Source organism: Neovison vison, chromosome 12 (assembly GCF_020171115.1).
Source record: "Neovison vison isolate M4711 chromosome 12, ASM_NN_V1, whole genome shotgun sequence".
NCBI lineage: Eukaryota > Metazoa > Chordata > Mammalia > Carnivora > Mustelidae > Neogale > Neogale vison.
The window spans coordinates 50,555,063-50,577,260 of NC_058102.1; the positions used below are offsets into that span (position 1 = coordinate 50,555,063).

Genomic DNA, 22,198 nt, shown 5'->3' on the forward strand with positions numbered 1-22,198 from the left:
CATGTGAACAGACAAGCTAAGAAAAAGCAGACACCTGAGGGAAGAATCTGACATGCAAGTCTATCACCAGAAACAAAGAAGAAAAGCAGAAGCAGCACATTCAGGAAGAAGAAAACTTTAAAAAAGAACAGGGTTCATTAACGTCAGTACTAACCTAAGATATTGTGTGGATGGAAGCAAGAAATGAATACTAGTCTAAAATAACATACCAAAAATAAATAAATAAATAAATAACATAACATAACATAACATAACATACCAGGGTGGACAAAGACCTCTTGGGACTTAAGAACATGGCAGAAATTAAAATATTGGAAAATAAAGGTGAGAGAAAGTGCCAGAAATTAGAAGAAAACCACAAATAAGGAATCCAGGATAGAAAAGAAGTATGCGGGCTGAGTCCAAAGGATACAGAATAATAGCCATTACAGAATGAAAGAGGAGAGAAAAGTGTGAGGGCTCCAAGGATGTAAGAGAGAGGGGTTAAGAGATGAACTGAGGCATATTAAAAATGTAAAGGATTTATTTAAGTAAAAATAAATTCAAGTCAGGCAGTGCCGAAGTGGAAGGAATTAGGAGGGCTCTATCCACAAGAGCCTGGGAGAAGACAGGTAGACAAAGTACAGACACAGAGAAAGGAAATTATTGATCATCTGTAACTTAAAGCCTAGTTGGCTGTTTGTGATTGGTTTTCCTTAGCATTTTGAATTTGTAACTTTGAGGCATTGACAGGCTTAGATTTTAGGTTGCTTCTATAGCATCACAGCTTTACAGCAACCTTAGTCTAATGGCCTCCTTGTTTTAGTGTAACAGAAGTCAAGAGAACATCTTCCAGGATCTGTGAGAAGGAAGTTCCCAAGATCTATGGAGCAACCCTAGAAAGTAAACAGTCCAGACAAGTTGTAAACCTCTGCTAGAGACCCTGATATGATTTATCATACTAAGAGAAAATTTATATAGCTTGGGATCTGAGGAGTTGAACTCTTGATAAATACAAGGAAACTATCCAGAGACCCCAAGGCAATTGACAACTAAAGGGAAAACATACCCTATGAAAAGGCAAGTAGTCATGGTATGCTACATGATTTATCTGTGAATACTGTTTATGGAGTCATACAGAGGTAAATACCAAATATCGATCTTATAAAAAATTCAGACCAAACTGTGATGGAAGAATGTGGGGAACCCACAGGACAAGGCATGTATGTGAATATAGTGCTGGTATAGCATCTTTCATAACAGAAGGTAAATAATTAGCCCTGAAAAATAATTAAATAGTAACAGTTCTATGTTATTTAGCAATATAGCAGTAGCATCTGGAGAAGTAAGAAATGAAGGGCTGGTCTTGGAGAAATTGGACTCCTCAAGTTGTATGCATGTGTAATTTTGATATAAATGAGTAAAAGTAAATTTTAAAAAATATAGTAGTTTTCTTGTGAGGATCAAGAATGTCCACCTATGAGCAGCATGAAAAAATCAGTCATTATGATGTATACGAATGGGTACTTACGATTTAGGATACAATTTCTAGTGACATCATCTTCTTAGACAGCAAAATAGCCTTAAAAGACATGAAAGTGATGAGTTTAGAAAAAAAAAAAACTTGTAGATGACTCAAAATGTAGATCTAGTAAGACAAAAACAACTAACAGATAGAAGAGTTTGAATTAAAATTATTTCATGAACTATGACTAAGAAAAAGGCAGTATGTTAAATTTAACATGTATCCTATAACATGGGATTTGTGTCTTGTTCTTTCTCCTTTGTCAGCCTTTCAGTTCCATACATTTCACCAGTTTATATTGAGATTTCAAGAGGTTGTGAAACTATTTTGTCTTTTTCAGAACTCAGTAACCATGTGCTACCCTTCTTTGCTAGGCCACACACTTGACCCATTTAGGGTAACCTTCCCACCATATGATGGTTTGTATGGCCTTCCCAGCTATACTCACTTTGGAGAAGAGAGAGTTTCATGGCTAATAACTTCATAAGATTTAACCATCCCTGCCCCACCCTCCACTCCCACCATTTTATGCACCTTCTGTGGGGTTTCATGGCTGGTGCTCAAAGCAGAGCTGCCTAGCTTATAGTAGTATCAATAAATATGTATTAAACAAATGATTTGAACCATTAAGCACTAGTGTATTCTCAAAGGGTCACAAATTCAGAAGCCCTCAGAGGTGAGGCAAGTCAGTGAATGAGATCCATCCACGGAGGACAGTGGCAAATGGGAAACTGGAGGCTCCATCCAAAGGGGGAGTTGGAAGTGTCCAGTGTTGCTGGATAATAATAACAGTAAACAATTATGCTATGCATTGCTTGTGCACTGGTCCCATCGCTTTAATGTAAATCTCAATCCTTGCCACAAAAACGCTGAGGTAAGCACTCTTACTATTCTTCATCACCATTTGCAGATCAACTCAGGTGCCTAAAGACTATGCACTCAAATGCCCGTGGCTGACAAGTGGTAGAGCCAGGATTTTGGACCCAAACATTATGACTGCCAAGCTCTTCTACCATATTGCCTATCCAGTTTTTTAAAACAAACTATACATGTGTATGAAATCTACTAATTTTTAAATCATGACAACTGATCTAATTTTTTAAAGCCCTACAAGTCAAGCAAAGCATGCTTGGTTTATGACTTCTTCTTAGGTAGTGGAGAATTAAAACATAGGTCCTGGGGTATGCAAATGATATCTGAGCCCCCAGAACCACATTTAACATGCCTGGTAGGCACGGGAGCCACAGTGCCAGGAGCTCGTACAGATTTGGATCAACTTCTGGGTTTAACTTCATCACTCCAAGGGGCATCTACCCTGATGAGCTTCTCAAGCCTCAGGTATGATCTTGGTTAAAAGAGAAAGAGAAGAATCTAGCAAACATGAGAATGGCCACCATATGTGTCCATATGCCATAATAAGTTTCAAACCTCTCTGTAAAGCTGGGTGGGTTTGTCCAAGAGACCCCAGTGCTATTTTCCTCTCTTGTGAAGATGACAGAGATGGGTTTGATGTATTTTGTTGCCTCTACTATTGTTTTATTTCAGACCATTTTGGTGGAACGTGGATTTTATTAAAAACCAGGGGAAACATTGAGTGCTTTGTGATGGTTACTACAGCTTGGCAAAATAGAGTATAAAGTCATTGGCAGATGCTAAAAAGTTGTATTTTGGGGTAATAACAAAGATTTTGTCTTTGAGCCCTATGTCCAAAACGATTTGTAGTTGTAAAATATGACATGTATAAAAATGCTAAATATTTCTATTTCTCTGGAGGAATTATATCAAATGGAGTGGAGGTTTAAATTATGAATTAATTATAGTGAATAGAATGTTTTTCATACTTTGCTAGAAGCTAAGAATAATGATTGAATCAAGTCCCATTAACATTTACTATGGGCTAATTTAGACAGTGGGTAAGATATTGGTTTATATATTTGCTTTTTCTTTCAATGTTATGTTGAAATATTAAACCATCTGTTCTTATGCATAAACATTTTCCTGGGATTCAGGTGGGATTATGGGATATGATATGGTTCTATGACTATAATGGGGTGATCAGCCTGTTTATAATAAAATCTTACTTTAGGGGCCTTTTAATGATCCTTAAAAGAAAATCACTACAGACTTCAAACTGGCAAAACATCTCCTCTCGGAGGCAAATTGTTTTTTTTTATAAATGTCAGTATGGGTTATTTTAATTATCAAACACCTAAATTAAATATACACTTTCTAGACAAGATGATATTTTTGTGCTGTGTGAACTATAGCTCATTTTCAGGATTAACTCTACGGTAGACACAAAACTAATTGCTTTTCATTCTCATCAAATAGAAATATCTGAGAGAAGTTATAAAACCAAAAACTGACCACTGTGCAGGATAATAGGATAATCTGTAAACTCAATAAAAGTTTAATGTTCACATTTAGAATATGAATATGTATAAAAATATAATTAAGTCAAATATTGACTGCTGTCAATAAAATAAAATATTCATATTCCAGAACACTTCGGAGCATTTTAGGTATGAATGTGTGAGCAAAATGTTAAGATTTACAGTCTATCTAGCAACAGATTTCCTTCTGGGGGAAAAAGAACTTTAAATCACTGAATCTCATCCACTTTCCAATTCCATATACCTGAAGAAATACGGCATGGTCCCACAAAAGGTGATGTCTCCTCACCAAAAAGAAGTAAGGGAAGAAGTAGGAGAAGGGAGCACATATGGACACCACTAACAAGAGCCCCCAGTTGCTTCTGATAGTCTCCTCTTTGGATACTCACTCTTCACCTTTCTCTTTGGAATCACAGGTTGAAATAGATTTAAACCCAATGGTCAGCTCCGTGATTGCTTTTTCCAATTACAAATGTAAAATGAATTTGCTTTCATTTTTAAGCTTATACATACTTTAACACATTTTTATATTAAGAAAATGTAATGTGCACATTTTCTAATTCGTTTGCTGGCATCTTTGCTTTGCATACAAAGCAAATATGTACTTGCATTAACCATTGCTATAAAATAGGTACTATACAGTGTGGGTGAATCATGAATATAAAGATTCTAACTTCATTATTACAGCACCATCTAGCAGAAAACCAGGAGATCCCCTTGTCATATCAGATATCAAGAAAGGAAGTGTGGCACACAGGTAAGAAAAATGAATTTTCTGGTTCATTCCAAGGCATTTCTTTTTCTCAAAATAACTACCCCCAACATGGGTCTTGAACTCACAACCGCAAGATCAAAAGTCACATGCTCTACTAAGACATTCCTTAATTAAAGTAGAGATGACACCCTTTCAACATTCAAGGCAGACCTTCTTATTGTGGATCATGGTATTCTTAATGTTTTCCAGACAGCCACTGTTAAGCAATTGTATTCAACATTCCTCATGCAATGACTTTGGTAGCTCTCCTCATGTCAATTTATTTCTGTACCCACTGCAGACGACAGTCACCTTTTAGGGTCCTTCCTGAGTCCATCACACTCTCCTTCACTTATCTTCCAGCCTTCATTTTCCAGCTAAAAAACTGGAAATGACCCAATTATAAGAAACACCCCATATGGAAATAGATCATTGCTTGTGGAAGAGCTTTTCTAGATGCCAGAATGTCCTCCCTAGCCTAACTAGGTCCTTGAGCCTTGAACATTTGTCTTCTGTTTGATCCATATACGTCAAAATCAGAGAGTCTTAAACTTTTGATTTCACAGATCAAAAATACTTATTTTAATGATTTGCTCACTTATTTTAGAGAGAGAGAGAGAGAGAGAGGACATGAGCAGGAGGGATAGAGAGAGAGGGAGAGAGAATCTCCAACACACAGGAGCAGAGCCTGACTTTGGGGCCGGATCTCACAACCTGGAGATCATGACCTGAGTCTAAACCCTTAGGTTCTGAGTCAGGCACTTGGCCAACTGCACCACCCAGGTTCTCCTAGATCAAAAATGTTTTCAAATGATAAAAGACTATTAACTTTCTATTGTCCAATGAAAGACTTTTTTTTTTAATATTCCATCCATTATCATAGTCATTTCATTAAAGTAAAATTTTAATATTCAATAAGTAGAAAGGACATTGTATGAGTCTAGGTATATAGCTATAAGCTCAGATGCCATGATAGGGAGATTTATAAATATACTGAGACAAAGAAGTCTGCAGTGTGTGTCTCATGTAACAGTTGGGAGGTAGGCAGGCAATTCGAGGCTGGGGAGGCAACTCTGTTATTCTCACCAGTTTGCTCCAGTCATTGCGATTTTCTAGCCACAGAAGGGAAGTGGGAGTGGTGCTGAGAGAGTCCGGGCTGCGCATCTTCAGGGAATGACCCAGAAGAAAAGCGAGGAGGACAGAGGCTGAAAGTAATTAGCAATCTCTGTAACAGACATAATTCCTCAAGGATAGTTCTTACCAAAACATAACCTTCAGTGTACAAATATGTATGTGTATACAAATATATACACGAACAAACACATACACATTCTCATTATTTTTCTCATCTCATGATGGACCTTAAAAATCTTCAACAGACCTGCAGAGGTCCAGTGCCAGTGTTAGACTCTCAAAGGTCCTGGGTTTCCTGGTGCAGGGGGAAATGGCAGGGACGCCAGGATTCAGACCCCCACGAAGTTAACCCACCATGACTCCCCTCACTCTCCGAACTCTCTCCTAGTACCTGACAAGTAGTGCAACAGTGTGGAGAAGCATGAGGACACCTAGTGTCTGTACACCCTGCGCCATTACCTCCCTTCCTAGGAAAGTTAGAATTCCTGAGTGAAGTCCAGGACCACTTATATAGTGGTCCTGGACTAGTTCAAGAAACTAGTTTTAAAAAAATGTTGGGGACCTGGGTGGCTCAGTGGGTTAAGCCTCTGCCTTTGGCTCAGGTCATGATCTCGGGGTCCTGGGATCAAACCCCTGCATCAGGCTCTCTGCTCAGCAGGGAGCCTACCTCCCCCTCTCTCTCTGCCTGCCTCTCTGCCTACTTGTGATCTCTGTTCTGTCAAATAAATTTTTAAGAAAAAAATGTCAAATAGAATTTTTTTAAAAATCTTAAAAAAATGTTTTTAATACTCTGAAATGTAATGTCATGGCAGCCATCCAAACTAAGACTAGAAAAAAGGGATTTGTTAATAAAATGCAATTTAAAAAGAGTTGAAGAACGTCTCTTCTCTAAAGACTGCCATAATGCTACATTATTCTTAATGCCTCTTAAACGACCCGGGTAAGTGCTCATTAATCATGCGTTGCTCTGCATTGGCTAACAGGACTGGCACCCTGGAACTCGGGGATAAATTACTTGCAATAGATAACATCCGACTGGACAACTGTTCAATGGAAGATGCAGTTCAGATCCTCCAGCAGTGTGAAGACCTGGTGAAGCTCAAAATCCGCAAAGATGAAGATAACTCAGGTAAGGAATGCTTCCTTATTTGAGACTGATTTCTCTAACTGCCCATCTGTCGCAGATGTTAGATCTTGATGTTTCACACACGACCGCTGGCTAGTGACACTGCAGCGGTGTTTCGCATAGTTTAAAGAGGGTCTTTAAATTGTGTGTTGAGAGTGTAGGATGAATTTTAAATAATGGTGCTTTTAATGATATAATTAAGGCATTTTTATTATAAAGCATGATTATGGTTGTATCAAAATAATGTTCAAAAATGAAAATTAAATCATCATCCAGTACTACCCTGATACAATGGAACCAGTCATTTTTTTTAGAGATTTTATTTATTTATTTGAGAGAGAGAAAAAGAGAATGAGCAGGGGGGGAAGGGCAGAGGGAGAGTGAGAAGCAGACTCCCTGCTGAGCATAGAGCCTGATACAGGGCTCTATCCCAGGACCCCAAGATCATGACCTGAACTGAAGTTAGTCACTTTACCGACTGAGCCACCCAGGCACCCCAGAACCAGTGACTTTCTAGTTGATATTTATATTACGTAATTATAGCCATAGTGCACATTTTAACTTTATAAGGACATTACCACTTTCCAAACGCTTAATACCGAACATTTTTTATTTACTGCCTGTAACTTATTTATCATTTTTCTCTTCTTTCTTGGATTGCTTCCAATTGTTTCACTATTGCAGATAGTGTAATCATGGACATCTTTATGGATATCTCTCTCTTTTTTTTTAAGATTTGTATTTATTTATTTGACAGAGAGACCACAACAAGTAGGCAAAGAGGCAGGCAGAGAAAGATAAGAGGAAGCAAGCTCCCTACCGAGCAGAGAGCCCGATGCAGGGCTCGATCCCAGAACCCCGGGACCATGACCCGAGCCGAAGGCAGAGGCCCCAACCCACTGAGTCTCCCAGGCGCCCCTATGTATGGATATCTTTAATCAACTTTTCTTCTTCTTCTGAATTATTTCCTTAGGAAATATTTTCAGAAGTAGAATTGCTGAGTATGAATAAAAAGGAACTTCTCAGGATTTCTGACAAGTCTTGTACCATGTTGCTCTCTAAAAGGGCCATATCCATTTGTGGGGTTTCCAGTAATGGATGAATATAAAGGGGCAGGGCTTCTCAAACTTTCTTAGGCCTCAGAATCACCTGAAAAGCTTGTTAAAACACAGTTCCTCGCCACTACCCCCAGATGATGCCTGAGATTCTGAATTTCTAACAGATTTCCTGATGATACTACTGTGGTCCAAGAAACACAATCTGAGCAGCCCAGCAGTAGATAGTATTGTAATCTATCTGATTACAATAAAAACCTAGAAGTAATTGAAAAAAGTCCATAATTGAAAGATGCAGCTAATGTGGGGAATTACAGAAATTGATAGATATGGATAGCATGAACATTTAATTTAAAATTTTGCCAATATTATGGGTGAAGCCAACTTCTTTGCTGTGAATTTCATCCTGCTGGTTATAGTTACAAGCCTTTTTACTTGTTTGTTGGCCCAAACCTTATATATAATATACAGTTTGTATTTCCCAGTTTTTATTGTTTTGTTTTAATACAGTGAAAATTTGAAGAATTTAAAGTAATCCGAATGTTCACTCCAGTTAGGTTTTTATTTGCCCGATGTTTTCAACTTTTTTCTCTACAGAATTGGTAGATTTTTGCCTAATGACTCTCCTTATTGATTTTTCCAAAGCATTTGATTTTGTTTCCATAGAACCATTATTCTTCTGTTTCGTAGGTTAAGTAAGAGTCATTAAATTACATAGTTACAGAAACTAGTAAAACTGACATAATCAGGCTCTGGAATAAACAAAATTGACTCTAAATTTTTAAGTTTGCAATTCAATTGTTAGCAGACACAGAGGTGCACAGAGGTACTAGAAAGAAAGACCTATTATTCTGGGGTATTCAGTGGCATTGGTAGGTATATTTTACAAAGAAGATAAAGAACCACAATTAATCCAGTAATGGCTAAAGAGAGATTGGTTAAGAGAACTTCTACTGTGTATAATGTAATTCCCACTGATGACGAATTATTGTCAATGTTCTGGAATCTTCTATAATTAAGCCATCTAGATCTAAAGTTTATGGTCATGTCAGGCCATGTGTTTTTGATTCCTGCTCAACGTCAAAACAAGTTGGTAGTTGCATCCGTTGGTACAGCTGGTAAGGATGTTTGTATACAAATGTATTTTATAACCAACGCTTAAAAATTTCCACTCATTATTTCTCAAGCAACTGATCTTCTGTACCAACATTTGCATTCTTCTCCTTACAAGCATGCTTCAATTGCACTTTCTTTGGGGGATTTATTTCGAAAAAGGATAAAGCCTCAAGCATCAGTCTGGGTTCTGTCCTAGTGAAGAGGCAAAGCTCTGTGGAGAAATCCATTTTGCATGATTTGCCGAACTACGCAGATCTCAGCTACCTTTCGTGCAGAACAAAAGAGCCAAGCCGGAGGTGCCCACAGTTGGCCATTCTCTCAGTACTGAAGCCAGGCTGTGCAGATATGTCAGGCGGGAGGAGTTTCAGAAACAATAACCGAGCACTTGGAGAGTCCGGGCCTACTTCAATTGCTTCTTCCCTTCAGCTTATTTTTTCCCCTGTAGACCTTTCCCTCTACAATCCCGATGCCTAATCCTATGGTAATTCTCTTGCTTGTTAAGTTTTTTTTTTTTAATCTCTAGGAGGTGCTATTTTTAAAATCCTAAATCCTTCCATTGAAAACCACGCACCTACCCAAAATAAGACTAATATATAGGGGTGAGATTCATACTTACCCAAACCAGATTTCCTTAAATTGATATATGAAAATAATATACTCATACAGACATGTTTTTATAACAGAGCACTATTTGAAAATTACCATCTGATCATTGATTTGGAAGAATTTGAGTGTTTCTCTATCCTCTTCCAAATGAGAATATAAGTATAATTTGGGTAGCTGAATTCTCTTTTATTCAGAGCAGAGCAAGGAGTGGGGGAGGAAATTATTCAAAATGAATGCATTCAAGGCAGCTCTACCACATTTGAGCTATGTGAGTTTGGGAAAGTTACTTAACCAGTCTGAGATCCAGCTCCATTTCCAGTCATGTACACATAGTAATACCCACCTTAGGGAGCAGCTGTAACTTACTAATATAAATGTTTACCAGCACAGTTCGTATGCAATACGTGGAAACTCTTTTTATTACTAATACATCCTAAAAAAGCCTTTCCCCACCATTGTTCTTATCCTTCATCAAGATTTAAATGAATGGGAAATAACCATTAATCATTACAGCAGTCACTGATTTTGGAAGTTTGATACTGTGCTTCATCTGAAATTAAACTGATGATTTGAATTACTACCATCCTTTGTCTCTATACTTTATTTTATTTTATTTTTTAATATTTTATTTATTTATTTGACAGCGATCACAAGTAGGCAGAGAGGCAGGCAGAGAGGAGGAAGCAGGTTCCCCATGGAGCAAAGAGCCCAATGTGGGGCTCGATCCCAGGACCCTGGGATCATGACCTGAGCTGAAGGCACCAGCTTAACCCACTGAGCCACCCAGGTGCCCCTGTCTCAATATTTTAAAACGTCATTACTCAGTATATAGTCTTCACTCCCTAAAATGTTGTTCATACTGATATAGGATTTTCCGTACTCCAGGAGTTTTCCAGTTCTTTCCTTAACCATCTGGCCCTCTCCATCTTGCTTCTCTTATCAGTTACAGAAACTTGATAAGCATACTCAGTATAACTTGGTTTCCTAAGCTAACAATACTGCAATTGGTTTAATAGATGCTGCTTCAGAACATGAGCTCATCTTCCAGTCATACTAATGGCGTTGTTCTGCCTTGTCCCTTACCTGAGGAGATGGTAGAACCACTCTCCAAAGTTGTTAAAGTCTTTGATTTTCATTCGGTCATGCCACCAGCATTTATTTGGTTCTCTGAGGTGTTAGGGTCAACTAGTTCTTAGATGAGAAAAGATATAATCCCTGCCCCCAAGTCAAGTCACCACCTTATATGAGATACAGAAGAAAATAAGAAATATGATGAGTGTCCTAGGTATAAGCACAAAATGTTAAGAGAATGTAGAGGCATCCACTTGAGCCGGGAGAGCTAAGGAGATGCTTCTGTCAACCTTGGTCTTGAAAGTCTTTGGAAATGTGTTAGAATTAACCAGAAGAGAATGGGCCAAAGCAGATCAGAGAGCACGGCACATCCTAGTAGCAGATGTAGCTGAGGCAAAAATTATGTGTAAGGACTTCGTAGAAGGTGAGTAGGAAGATACATTGAAGCCAGATCATTACAGTCCTAAACCGTGTTAAGAAATTTGAACTTCACTCCAGAAGCCAATGGGAGCCATTAAAAGACGTCAAGCAGGGGAGTGAGGCCAAAGTGTTTGGTCAGTGATGACTGGTTGTGGTCGGTTACTGGAGAAGGAGGCATTCAAGAGTCAGAATCCACTTTGTTTCTAGCCTTGGCTTAGGGAGCAGTAGGATGAAATGAATAAGAACACGAACTGGCTTCACAGCCAACAAGCTGGGAAATGGGAAAATGAAATTCTCATCCATAAATGTCCATTTAATGACTACTTCACATGGCTCTTTGAAGGACCAAAGGAGGTAATATATTTAAGCACTCAGTGATGATGTTTGGCACCTAATAAGGCCCAATGAATCCTAAATGCTAACTGCCATTATTAGGGTGCTTTTAAAATTAATTTTAGCTTTATTTATTTTCCAAATCTTATGGAACACTTGGAATTATAGGCATTTGCCCCCCACCTCTATACCCCCCAATTTTCAGTGGCCATTCTGCCTTCAGGAGCTTTTGCATTTGTTATCTTTCATTACCATAGGAAGACAAGTCAAGTAAAGCCAGATGGTTCTTGCCTGGGTCTGAGGCTCCAGAACAAGGCTGTTACCCAAACCCAAAGATGGGTCCCAAAGATGCAAATAACCCTCTTGACATAAAATCTATTGTTTTTCTTTGATTGCTTCTAGATCCAATGTAAATGAAGAGGGAGATGTTGGACAGCTAAGAAGTAGCCTGAGGCAAAACAGTTGAGAATTTGGGGACTTGTAGAAAGAAGTAGAGGGGCCTTCCAAACCTGTCACCAAAAATTCCTACGGACCTCTCTCCTTTGTATGACTGCCTTTGTGCCAATCAAATACATAGCTGCTAATGATTTCTCTCTTGATTTAGAGCACCTTGCTTCTAATATAGAGCATGTTTTAGAGACTCTAAATTCAGCATTTTACCTGCATTGGCTCTAATTTGTGCAGAGAAACATTTACAGGCTGCAATTTGTCCCATCCAAAGCAAATTACCATTACACATTTCCAGATAGAGTCTTAGGCATGTATAGCCTTAGTACCAGTTCAATCTGCCCTTCAAAGATTTTAGCTTTTGTATTTTTTTTTTTTCAGTTCATCATTGCTAAGCTAGCTGAACAATTTACCCCAGCTCCCCACCCCCTAAATCTAGGTTGAAGTAGCAGAAAGACTTCATTGTAAGCAAGCAAGAATGATCCTATCTGTGCTGGGGCAATAGTAGGGATGGTTTTGGCAAAAGGCTGTCTCCAAAAAAAGAACGTATGATAAAGATTTAAAATAAGAAAAAAAGGAAAGGAAAGGGAGAGAGAGAGGGGAAGGAAGGGAAAGAAAGGTTATCTTCTTCTCTTTCTCTCTCTCTCTCTCTCTCTCTTTTTTTTTAATGCTTGATCTCAAAGTAATGGTTTCAAAGTCTAGTCAGAATCACCCAGAAGGCTTGTTAAAACATGGGTGACTGTGCCCCTCTCCTAGGGTCAAGGGTTCCTACAGGTCTGAGTGAAGCTGAGAATGTGTATTTCCAACACGTACTTAGGTAATGCTGAAGTTCCTGGTCCCAAGACTACACTTTGAGAAGCACTGTCACAAAGCAGCCTAACTTGGAGAGTAATAAATAATAATAATAATAAATAATCGGTAACATAAAGAAATTCAAATTCTCTTCTTAGACACTCAGCAACTCCTTGGAACTCTGTTGGCACACTGTTGTGCCACGGCCAGATAGAAAGACCACACGGTAGTGGGAAGCTGTAAAGGCGCTCTTCTACATGGTTGATCCTCTCAGGCCTGTCCCCCAAGAAATGTAGCCGGACTGCGTAAAATGAAGTCCATCGCTTTTAGTTGAAGTGAACTTTGATTGACCTGCACATGTATGCATTCCAAAGGCTCGCTCCCAAATCCAAGCCTCCTATTTGGTCCACATAAGCAGCTGCCATTATGGATTCAAGCCAGATAGCGTTCATTTTGTTAAACAGGCAGCACTCAAGAAGCCCGAAAATAACATTGCAGATAAGTAATGCTGCAATTTTGCATCTGTTCTGTGGTCCCATTAATTTTCTTAACTAGAGCTGAGCAGAGCAAACAAGTAGGCTGGCCCCTTTTCATGTCTTTCACTAAGAGTTGTAAACCTTCTGTTGTGATACAAAAGCTTCTTATAATATCATTAACATCTGTTTGGGCTCATTTTGAACCGTAGTGGTGATCCTGAGTTTTTTATGTCTCAGAAAGTTTTTGTTCTGGTTAAACACTCTCAGTTGCTCCTTTCTAAGCTGGAGCAGCTTCAGGGGGAGAGGGTCTTGGAGTGCTTCCACCCCCAAAATGGTGTGAGCATACAGGGAAGTTATCACCCTCCTAAGCTGTAGGCCCTCCCACTGCCAGTTGGGCTAATGCCCGAGAAGGCAGATGGAGTTGGAAGTGCAGCCTGAAGCTGACTCAGATGCTCTTGGCCTTGTGGAGGGAGAGTGCTTTAGCATAGCTGGTTCCCACAGTGGCAGCCCAGGTCTGAGTGTCCGTCTTTGAGCGAGCCATATTGGGTGTGCATCACCTTGCAGGAGGGAACCAGACCTCAGAGGAGCAAGGAGGGTGACTCGCAAAACTCAGAGACCTCCTCCCTTGGAACTGTGACTCGGGCTAACACCCCTCTTGTACCCCCTCCTTTATTTATCCACGCATTTACCAAAATCTCCTCGGTGCGCGCATTGTTCTGGGGACATGAAGGGAAAATGTCTGTTGTAAGGTGATCCTGTTCAAAAGGAGACAAGTAGAGAAATCATTCGAACATAGAGTGAAAAGTGGAACAGCCATTAGAACAGGCACTAGAACAGGCATTCTTGTGGGGCAAAGATTGGTTCTCCAGAAGCAAAAAATCCTAGATATTATGTGACAATGGTGTGTTGCTCTTCAGAGCTCGACCCTGCCTTCATATTTAATTTCTCTTGTTAGGGGGAATTTAAGTTTCATTTCATTTTCCTCCTTGGCGAGGGGAACAAGACTTTGTTTCATTTCATTGTCCCCCTTGGTGAGGGGAACAAAAACAAGAATTAAGAGAAGTTGAGAACACTGGAAGAATACGCAGGAGAAAGATATTTGTGCATAGGGAGTAACGCATGCGAGGCTAGCCATGTGAGAAAAGTGCTTTTTAAGGGACTGCAGTGTTTCGTTAAGGAGAGAAGGTAGGAGATTGGACTGCGGGACAGAGGACGGCCTGGCCCTCTGGAGACACAGAGGCTCCAGCTCAGCTCATGCAAAGAGGCTGTATTTTATCCTTAAAAAATTGGGAACTACTGAAAATCTTCAAGTAAGAGAGTAAGCTACTCAGATTTATGCTTTAGAAGTATTCTGGGAGGAAAAGAGAAGGAATTGTATATTGCCTGGCACTGGTGAAAATGGGTGGTAGGGGTGGGGGTACAAATAGGAGGGGCAAAGGCTAGGGCCCCACCAGGAAAACAAATTAGGAAGAAATTGTTGCTGTGAAAAACAGGGCAGAGCCGAGGTGGGGGGGGGGGGAGGGCTCTTCTAGAGCCAGTGGCAGTGGGAAGCTCTGGGAACCTTGCCTGGTGGGCAGATGGACCAGGAGGGTCTGGATGAGACTGGGTATATGCAGCCACCACCATCATCTATGAAAGAAAGGAAGCCAAGCTAATTAAGTAAGCCATTTACTCAAGGCATCCTCTAGGGTTTTCTAAGGGAATTAATATCTTTTATTTTTTAAAATTTATTTGTTTGGGCGCCTAGGTAGCTCAGTGGGTTAAGCCGCTGCCTTCGGCTCAGGTCATGATCTCAGGGTCCTGGGATCGAGTCCCACATCGGGCTCTCTGCTCAGCAGGGAGCCTGCTTCCCCCTCTCTCTCTCTGCCTGCCTCTCCATCTACTTGTGATTTCTCTCTGTCAAATAAATAAATAAAATCTTTTTAAAAAAATAAATAAATAAAATTTATTTGTTTGAGTAATGTCTACACTCAAGGTAGGGCTTGAACTCAGGACCCCGAGATCAAAAGGCACATCATGCTCCTCCAATTGAACCAGCCAGGTACCCCAAGGTTTTCTCTTTAAAAAACAATTATATTAGGAATACTTCAAATATATTTTTAAAGTAGGGGAAAATGGTGTTAAGGAACCATCATACATCACCTCGCTTCAACAGTTATTAACATAGGCTCCATCTTGCTTCAGCTCTTGTTCCCAGCCTAACTGTCCCACCCCACCCACACACTGAATTATACGGAAGAAATTCCAGACATATTGTTCCATCTTGTAAATGTTACTGTATCCCTAAATGCTACTTTTAAAAAGGATTTCTACAGTACATAACTCCATATCATCATGGTTCAAAATATTATCAATAATTCTTAATATCACCTAATATTTACTTATCGTGCCACTTCCTGATTTTCATATACATATATAGTTAGGTAGCAGATGGATAGAGATGTATGGATAGAGAAATAGATGATAGATTATTTTATAAAGTTGATTTTAATTTGGGTCCGAAAAGATCTACTCATTGCTTTTAGTTGTAATGTCCCTTAAATTTTCCCTGATTTTTGGTTTTAATAATTTGTTTGTTGAAGAAATCAGAAATCAGTTTCTATTCCTATCATAATTTTATTAAAGGATTTTATTTATTTATTAGACAGAGAGAGGGAAAGCGCATAAGCAGGGAGAGCAGCAGGCAGAGGGAGAAGGGGAAGCAGGTCCCCCACTGAGCAGAGAGCCTGACATGGGGCTCCATCCCAGGACCCTGGGACCATAACCTGAGCCAAAGGCAGATGCTTAACCAACTGAGCCACCCAGAGGCCCCTGTCATAATTTAAACACAGCATCACTTCCTGTTTCCATCACAATGTTGTAACAGGAGTGTGTCCTTCCTCACTAAAATACTGCCTTTTAAAAATTTTTATTTTTTTTATTTGTATCCCCATCACTATCTAAACTCATTGAGTGCCTTAAGAATTGCCTTCTTGTTATTGTGAGGCCTCAGCTGCCTAATTTAAAATGTCCCCACCTGAAACGAACTTAAACCCATTTACTCCATTTCTGATGTTAGTGTGTCATCTTTGTGATGTAAGTTGCCAAATGGTCAAAAATAACCCCGGGCACGCACTCTGGGTTGCCTAAAGAATGAGCAAATTAGAACCAGTTTCTCCATGTTCTTGCATTGAGTGGGACTCAACCTGCTCTGGCATCCTGTAGGTCAGTGTTTATTTTCATCTGGACTGAAGTTGCAACTGAAACTTCCCACAGTCCCCTGGGTTCTGGGCAGCTGGTTCCAGGTACTAGAGAGTTGTTACTTTCCACAACTCCCACGAAGAGCTGATGGCCAAACCCAGGATGCTTGTTGACCACTGACAAGGTAGGCCTCCTGCTTGCCCTAAAAGGGAGAACAATAAAGGGCCAGGGTCTTTCCCCTGGCATAAACACCCACTCTGAATGACCAGCAGAGTGCCCAGTGGCAGCTGATTAACTATTAACTATGCCAAGGTCTACTAATCAAAGGACTCATCTAGAATTTTATCCAGAATATAGTAGGAAGCACATGTAATCTATCTAATAACACCCTACCTATCAAAGCCAGCTCTGAAGGGTGCTGGTAGATCATAGTGTAGAAAAATTTCAACTTTTGACCTCAGCCTCCACCCTGCACGTATCCTTGGGCCTCCCCAACCTCCACCCTGCACTGTATCCTCAGGCCTCTCCTAGCAGCTCGATAGCAGCTTATCACAACCTGAGTGGCCACCACAAATAGAAACCTGTAAGGAGTTTGCAAACCATCGAACGAATTACTGAAGCTTGATGTGGAGGAGTCTCAGCTGTCAATAGAAACTTGAGTGTAGGAGCCAGGGTGGCTCGGTCAGTGGGGCATCTGACTCTTGGTTTCAGCTAGCATCATGGTCTCAGGGTCCTGAGATTGGGCCCTGTGTTGGGGCCTCTGTGCTCCTTCCCCACCCACATGTGCATGCTCCCTCTCTCTCTCTCTCTCTCGCTCGCTCTCTCTCAAATAAATAAATAAATAAAGTCTTTAAAATATATATATATATACGTATATATACACTTGAGTGTAATATTGAATATCTTTCTATCCTAAGAGGTTGATTTAAACATTGTAGGGTATGGTAGACAGTCTTTAATTCTCTGTGTGTAGCCTGTGCGAAGTAGAGGATTGCGGAAGGGGAAGTGACCAGTCCTTCCAAAAGCCTGCTCTGTGGCAGAAATGAAGTAAGTGCTGGGAGGAGAGGACACATCGCTTCGTACCTTACTTTATAGACCTTTCATTTTATGTTCCTTGTAATTGTTCACAGTACACACAGATAATTGAATTGTTAACTCAAGCTTTTCTTTTCCTCCTTATTTCAGGGTTTCATGTCATAAACGAACAGCTGCTCATTGCAGAAATGCGACTGTGTCAACCTTTAGCTATGATGCAGTCTGTCTGTAAAAGCTGACTGTTTAGTTAAAGTAGCTACTGGACCATTTCATTGTATCCTTAGGTACAGAAATGAAACTGCTCCCCAACCCTTCACAGCTCCTGGGCTCAAGGAATAAAACAAGAAATGCCCAAGAACTTTAAGCATGTCATAAGCAAATACAACACTTTGAAGTCTGAGATAGCGTATTTGTAATCCTGACAGTCCAAAGACCCAGCCGTGTCGAAGGTGTCCCACGACATGGTGCGGGCCAGTGCTGTAGGCAGACCGTGTTAACAGACGATTTCCTTCATGCCGGTGTGAAGCAGGGAAGATAAGTTCATGGCCGTGTAGCAGCCTGGTCTGTTCTCCTGAAACGTACTTGACATGGCTCTTCCTCTCTAGAGCAGAGGACAGAGAACCATTCCAAACTGCACTTCAGTATCTGGGAATTCATCCACAGGATTGATGTTTTAAGATACGATCAGTGGAATAATGTGGAAAGGATTCTAGATTTCCAAACCAACTTCTCTAAGCCCCACTTAACCACAGATATGTTCAAGTTTGCTCCAACCCTGAGTAAGATCTTCTCTGTGTTGAAAGTTAGCTTGCTTGGGAAGGCCTGGAAATAGGAATGGGTTGTTCCAGGCTCTGTCGCCACATGACTCTCTCCTCTCACAGGCATTTAGGGCACTAAATAGATAGGTGCTTAAACGGAAGAGCAGGGCAAGCCCTGTGCTAGGCATGGACACAGGTTAAAGGGCCCGAGGTCCAGCTGGGCGGGTCACTCCCTGATTTAAAACGTAGGTCATTAGGCAGTGGACCCCTCCCCCAACACTAATGACGACCACATCCCTGTATTAGAATGTAATATCTTACGAAGGAGAATCTACCTCCCCAAATCATTTCTGAGACATAATGCTTTAATGATGATTATTTTATGTATGAATATATGTGTCTTATTACTTTGCTTTTTTTTCCCCCCCTAAAGAAACCAATTATGACTCCTTGGCATTTATTGCAGATGAGCAAGAAAGTTCCGGAGCCATTATTTACACTGTGGAGCTCAAGCGCTATGGGGGGCCCCTTGGCATCACAATTTCAGGCACTGAAGAGCCCTTTGATCCTATAATCATTTCAAGCCTCACTAAAGGGGGATTAGCTGAAAGGTAAGATTTCAAGAAACTGCTACAGTTACCTGGGTGTGGGCTGGGTTTTCTTCCTCACAGCTTCAGAGAATACATGCTCCCCTCCCCTGCTTGGTTACCTGTTAACTTTTTCACATCTGCACAAAGGATCGATCCTAGAGCTTGAGAACTGTCAGGCAGAGCTCCAACTTGACTTCGAGGGGCATCTTACAGGCGGTAAAAGATGTCATGGGCTTAACATTGATATTACTCTCTGGAAATGTCTACGCTTGACCACAGTGGACTGGAGGTGGATTTATATCATGTCCGTTTTGAGAGGAGGAGACTGAAGTTCAGGGAGGTTAAAAGGCTTGTCCAGTTCAATTCAGCAAACATTTACTGAGCCTGTATTACCTGACAGGTACTGGGCTTGGCTGCTTTGTTTTCCAAAGAGGATGACACAGGCTTTGTCTTCAAAGATTTGGTGACCCATCTTCATAATGTGATTTAGAATGTCCATTTGTTCTTTTGGCCAAGATGCCCGCCCACCCCCAACCCCCATTAAATCGCCTTTCTCTCTGAGACACATGGTGGTGCATATTCCAAACCTTCCCTTCAGTAATCTAGCTCAAGAATGCACAGACATCATGCTGACGCAGATAATGGTTTGCAAAACAGAGCTGTAGCACTGCAGAATCTTGGAGCTGCAAGACCCCCTGGAAATCAGCTCATCCAAGATCTTCATCTGCTGAATGAGGGCACTGAGGCAGCTGAGAAAGGGTTACCCTGTTGGGGAGTCCTATTGTGATATTAACAGAGACACCTATGATGGGGTGTTCTTCAGATATCCTCCTCTCCTAGCTTCCTCTGCAAGGGAGACCATCCTAGATATCTCTATCAGGGAGACAACAAGAAAAGTTTCATGTTGATCCAGTTTGGCAACCTACTGGTCAGGTGTTCCCTGGCTTACAACCTAGTTTTCTAAACTGGAGATCCTTTATGAACGAATGAAGTGATCTTTTCCCTTTTTCCCGAAGAAAATGTATTCTTTGAGAGTAGGTGCTTGGGTGGATGTGGTCAGCGGTCCCTTGTAACCGCTGTGACCCCATGTCACCTGTTACCCCAGGTGCTGCTGCCGCTGCCCCAGAGGCAAGCTGCTGTCAGCGCCCTCAGCCACAGGCAGCCCGGTGAGGTGGGCTCATTCCCTCCCTCACTGTCCTGCGCACTAAGCCAGGACAAGAGGCTGGTGCTTGGGACTCCCCTTCGACAGCCTGTAACCCGGCTGGAGAGATCGGAGTTTTTAGACCATCCCTGAGTCTGAATGCTTATGAATGGACAAATGTCCCCCTCAGGGCTCCCAAAGATGGGTATGGTGAACAGCAGAGCTATAAATTCCAGCCTGCCTGCTCAGAATTGGGTGAGGATGGAAAGCAAAGAGAAAAGGCCAAAGGTCTATTAGTTCGTTGATCAAGAAATTTTCTTTTTCCACATTTCAAGCAGTAGGCCAAGCCCTTTACATATGTTTTCCTATTTAATCCTCAAGTCCCCCTGAGAGGTGATTGCCCCATTATAGTGACGAGGCAAGTGATACTCAGAGAGGTTAAAATAAGAAATCCGGGTCACTCAAGAGGGGCAGAGTTGGATTCAAACGTAGCATGAATTGATTCTCTGAGCCTTTTCGATCCTTAGAATAACCGACAGAGGGACCCTGCCACACCAGGGTCTGAGGGAGTTCCCTGTCTCTCTGATCCTCACTTCTGGTGAGCTAGGGTCATGGTTGTGTTCAACCCGTAATTTACAGTTAAATCTGTGCAAAGAAGCAATGCTCCATCCCAAGTATCACTGCATTTACTGTCCAGCATTGTTTATTTCCTTGGGATTTTAAAAAAAGATTTATTTATTTATTTGGCAGACGGAGATCACGTGTAGGCAAAGAGGCAGGCAGAGAGAGAAGGGGAAGGAGGCTCCCCGCTGAGCAGAGAGCCTGATGCAGGGCTGGATCCCAGGACCCTGGGACCATGACCTGAGCCAAAAGCAGAGGCTTTAACCCACTGAGCCACTTGGGATTTTTAAGAGGGTTACCAAATGCCTCTGCTTTCTTAGAATTCCAAAAGCACTGCAAGTCCATTTTACACCCTAATTAAAACAATTTTTCTAATTTTATTTGAAACTAAAAAGTTATTCACAAAAGATGCAGTTATCTTGTAACATTGCCCAGGAGAAAGCAAGAAGTGGCTTCTAGAGACCCTTGCCAAGGCTTTATTATCATGAATGTATAAAGTATGGCAGGGGATTTCTATTCAGTGGCACCCAGGGATTTTTTCTACCTTTCCTATTACTATTTGGTGTTTCAGAACTGGCGCCATCCACATAGGAGACCGAATCCTGGCTATCAACAGCAGCAGCTTGAAAGGAAAGCCTCTGAGTGAAGCCATCCATTTGTTACAGATGGCAGGAGAAACTGTCACCTTGAAAATTAAGAAACAGACAGATGGTGAGTGGGTTGAGAGCCACAGTTACGGATTTTCAGTGCATTTCTATCCCTCTGTATCTTTCTAGGGAAGACGAGTCTCCAGAGGGAGGATTAGAATATCTTCTTATTACCCTTAGACTTAAACTCCTTCTCTGTCTCTGCAGCCCAATCAGCATCCAGTCCCAAGAAATTCCCCTTGGCTAGCCACCTGAGTGACCTGGGAGATGCGGAGGAGGACCCCTCTCCAGGGCAGAAGCCAGGCAAGCTCTCCGACACATACCCGTCCACGGTGCCCAGTGTGGACAGTGCGGTGGACTCGTGGGACAGCTCTGGGATGGACAGCAGCTATGGGAATCAAGGTACGTCCGAGCCTCGGGGAACAGAGAGGGCTTACAGCTGAAGCCTGTGCTCCTCAAAGATCTACCCTCTGCTCTTTGGGGAGAAAACAAATTCTTTATTTATTTTACTTGTGTCTGCTTCCGGGCAACCGGATGGTTGCCGAATATGGTGACCTTGCATTTTCTCCTCCTTAATACTGATAAGTCCTGAACACTTATCAAACACTAGTGAGCCCGCATTAAGTCTGCTGATGTCTGAGTGTTCAATTCAGAGCTTGTCCTTCCTGCTTAGATTAATAGGAGGCAAACCATACAATAAAGTGGTTCACCAAAGACAGGCCCCTTTTTTACTTTTGTAAGCAGGCTTTCCATAAAGATGGGTTGGGGAGTGCCGCCGGTGTGCTTTGAGGGTGAGCCGATGATCTGTGACCCCATTTATTCCTGCCTCCTCCTGACTTTTAGTAGAAACTTATACAGGTTTGCTGAGTACCCACGATGAGAGAGTTGTGACCACAATATATAAAAGTATAGAGTAGATTTTTCTTTACAGGCATCAGCCTCATGTGAAGAAGTATAACCTACATTAGAAGTTAAACCTCACGGGGCGCCTGGGTGGCT

General features: G+C 41.2%; 1 protein-coding gene across 4 annotated transcripts in view; it reads left to right on the forward strand.

Moving 5' to 3' along the window:
* The window catches only part of GRIP1 (glutamate receptor interacting protein 1), a 182,394-nt gene that overhangs the window by 124,366 nt on the left and 35,830 nt on the right, over nt 1-22,198 (forward strand). For all 4 annotated transcript variants that reach the window (XM_044226314.1, XM_044226312.1, XM_044226313.1 and 1 more), the window contains 5 exons: nt 4,585-4,654; nt 6,769-6,914; nt 18,667-18,811; nt 21,124-21,263; nt 21,407-21,601. In XM_044226314.1, coding sequence (XP_044082249.1) covers nt 4,585-4,654; nt 6,769-6,914; nt 18,667-18,811; nt 21,124-21,263; nt 21,407-21,601 — 696 coding nt within the window. The remainder of the gene's footprint in view (nt 1-4,584; nt 4,655-6,768; nt 6,915-18,666; nt 18,812-21,123; nt 21,264-21,406; nt 21,602-22,198) is intronic.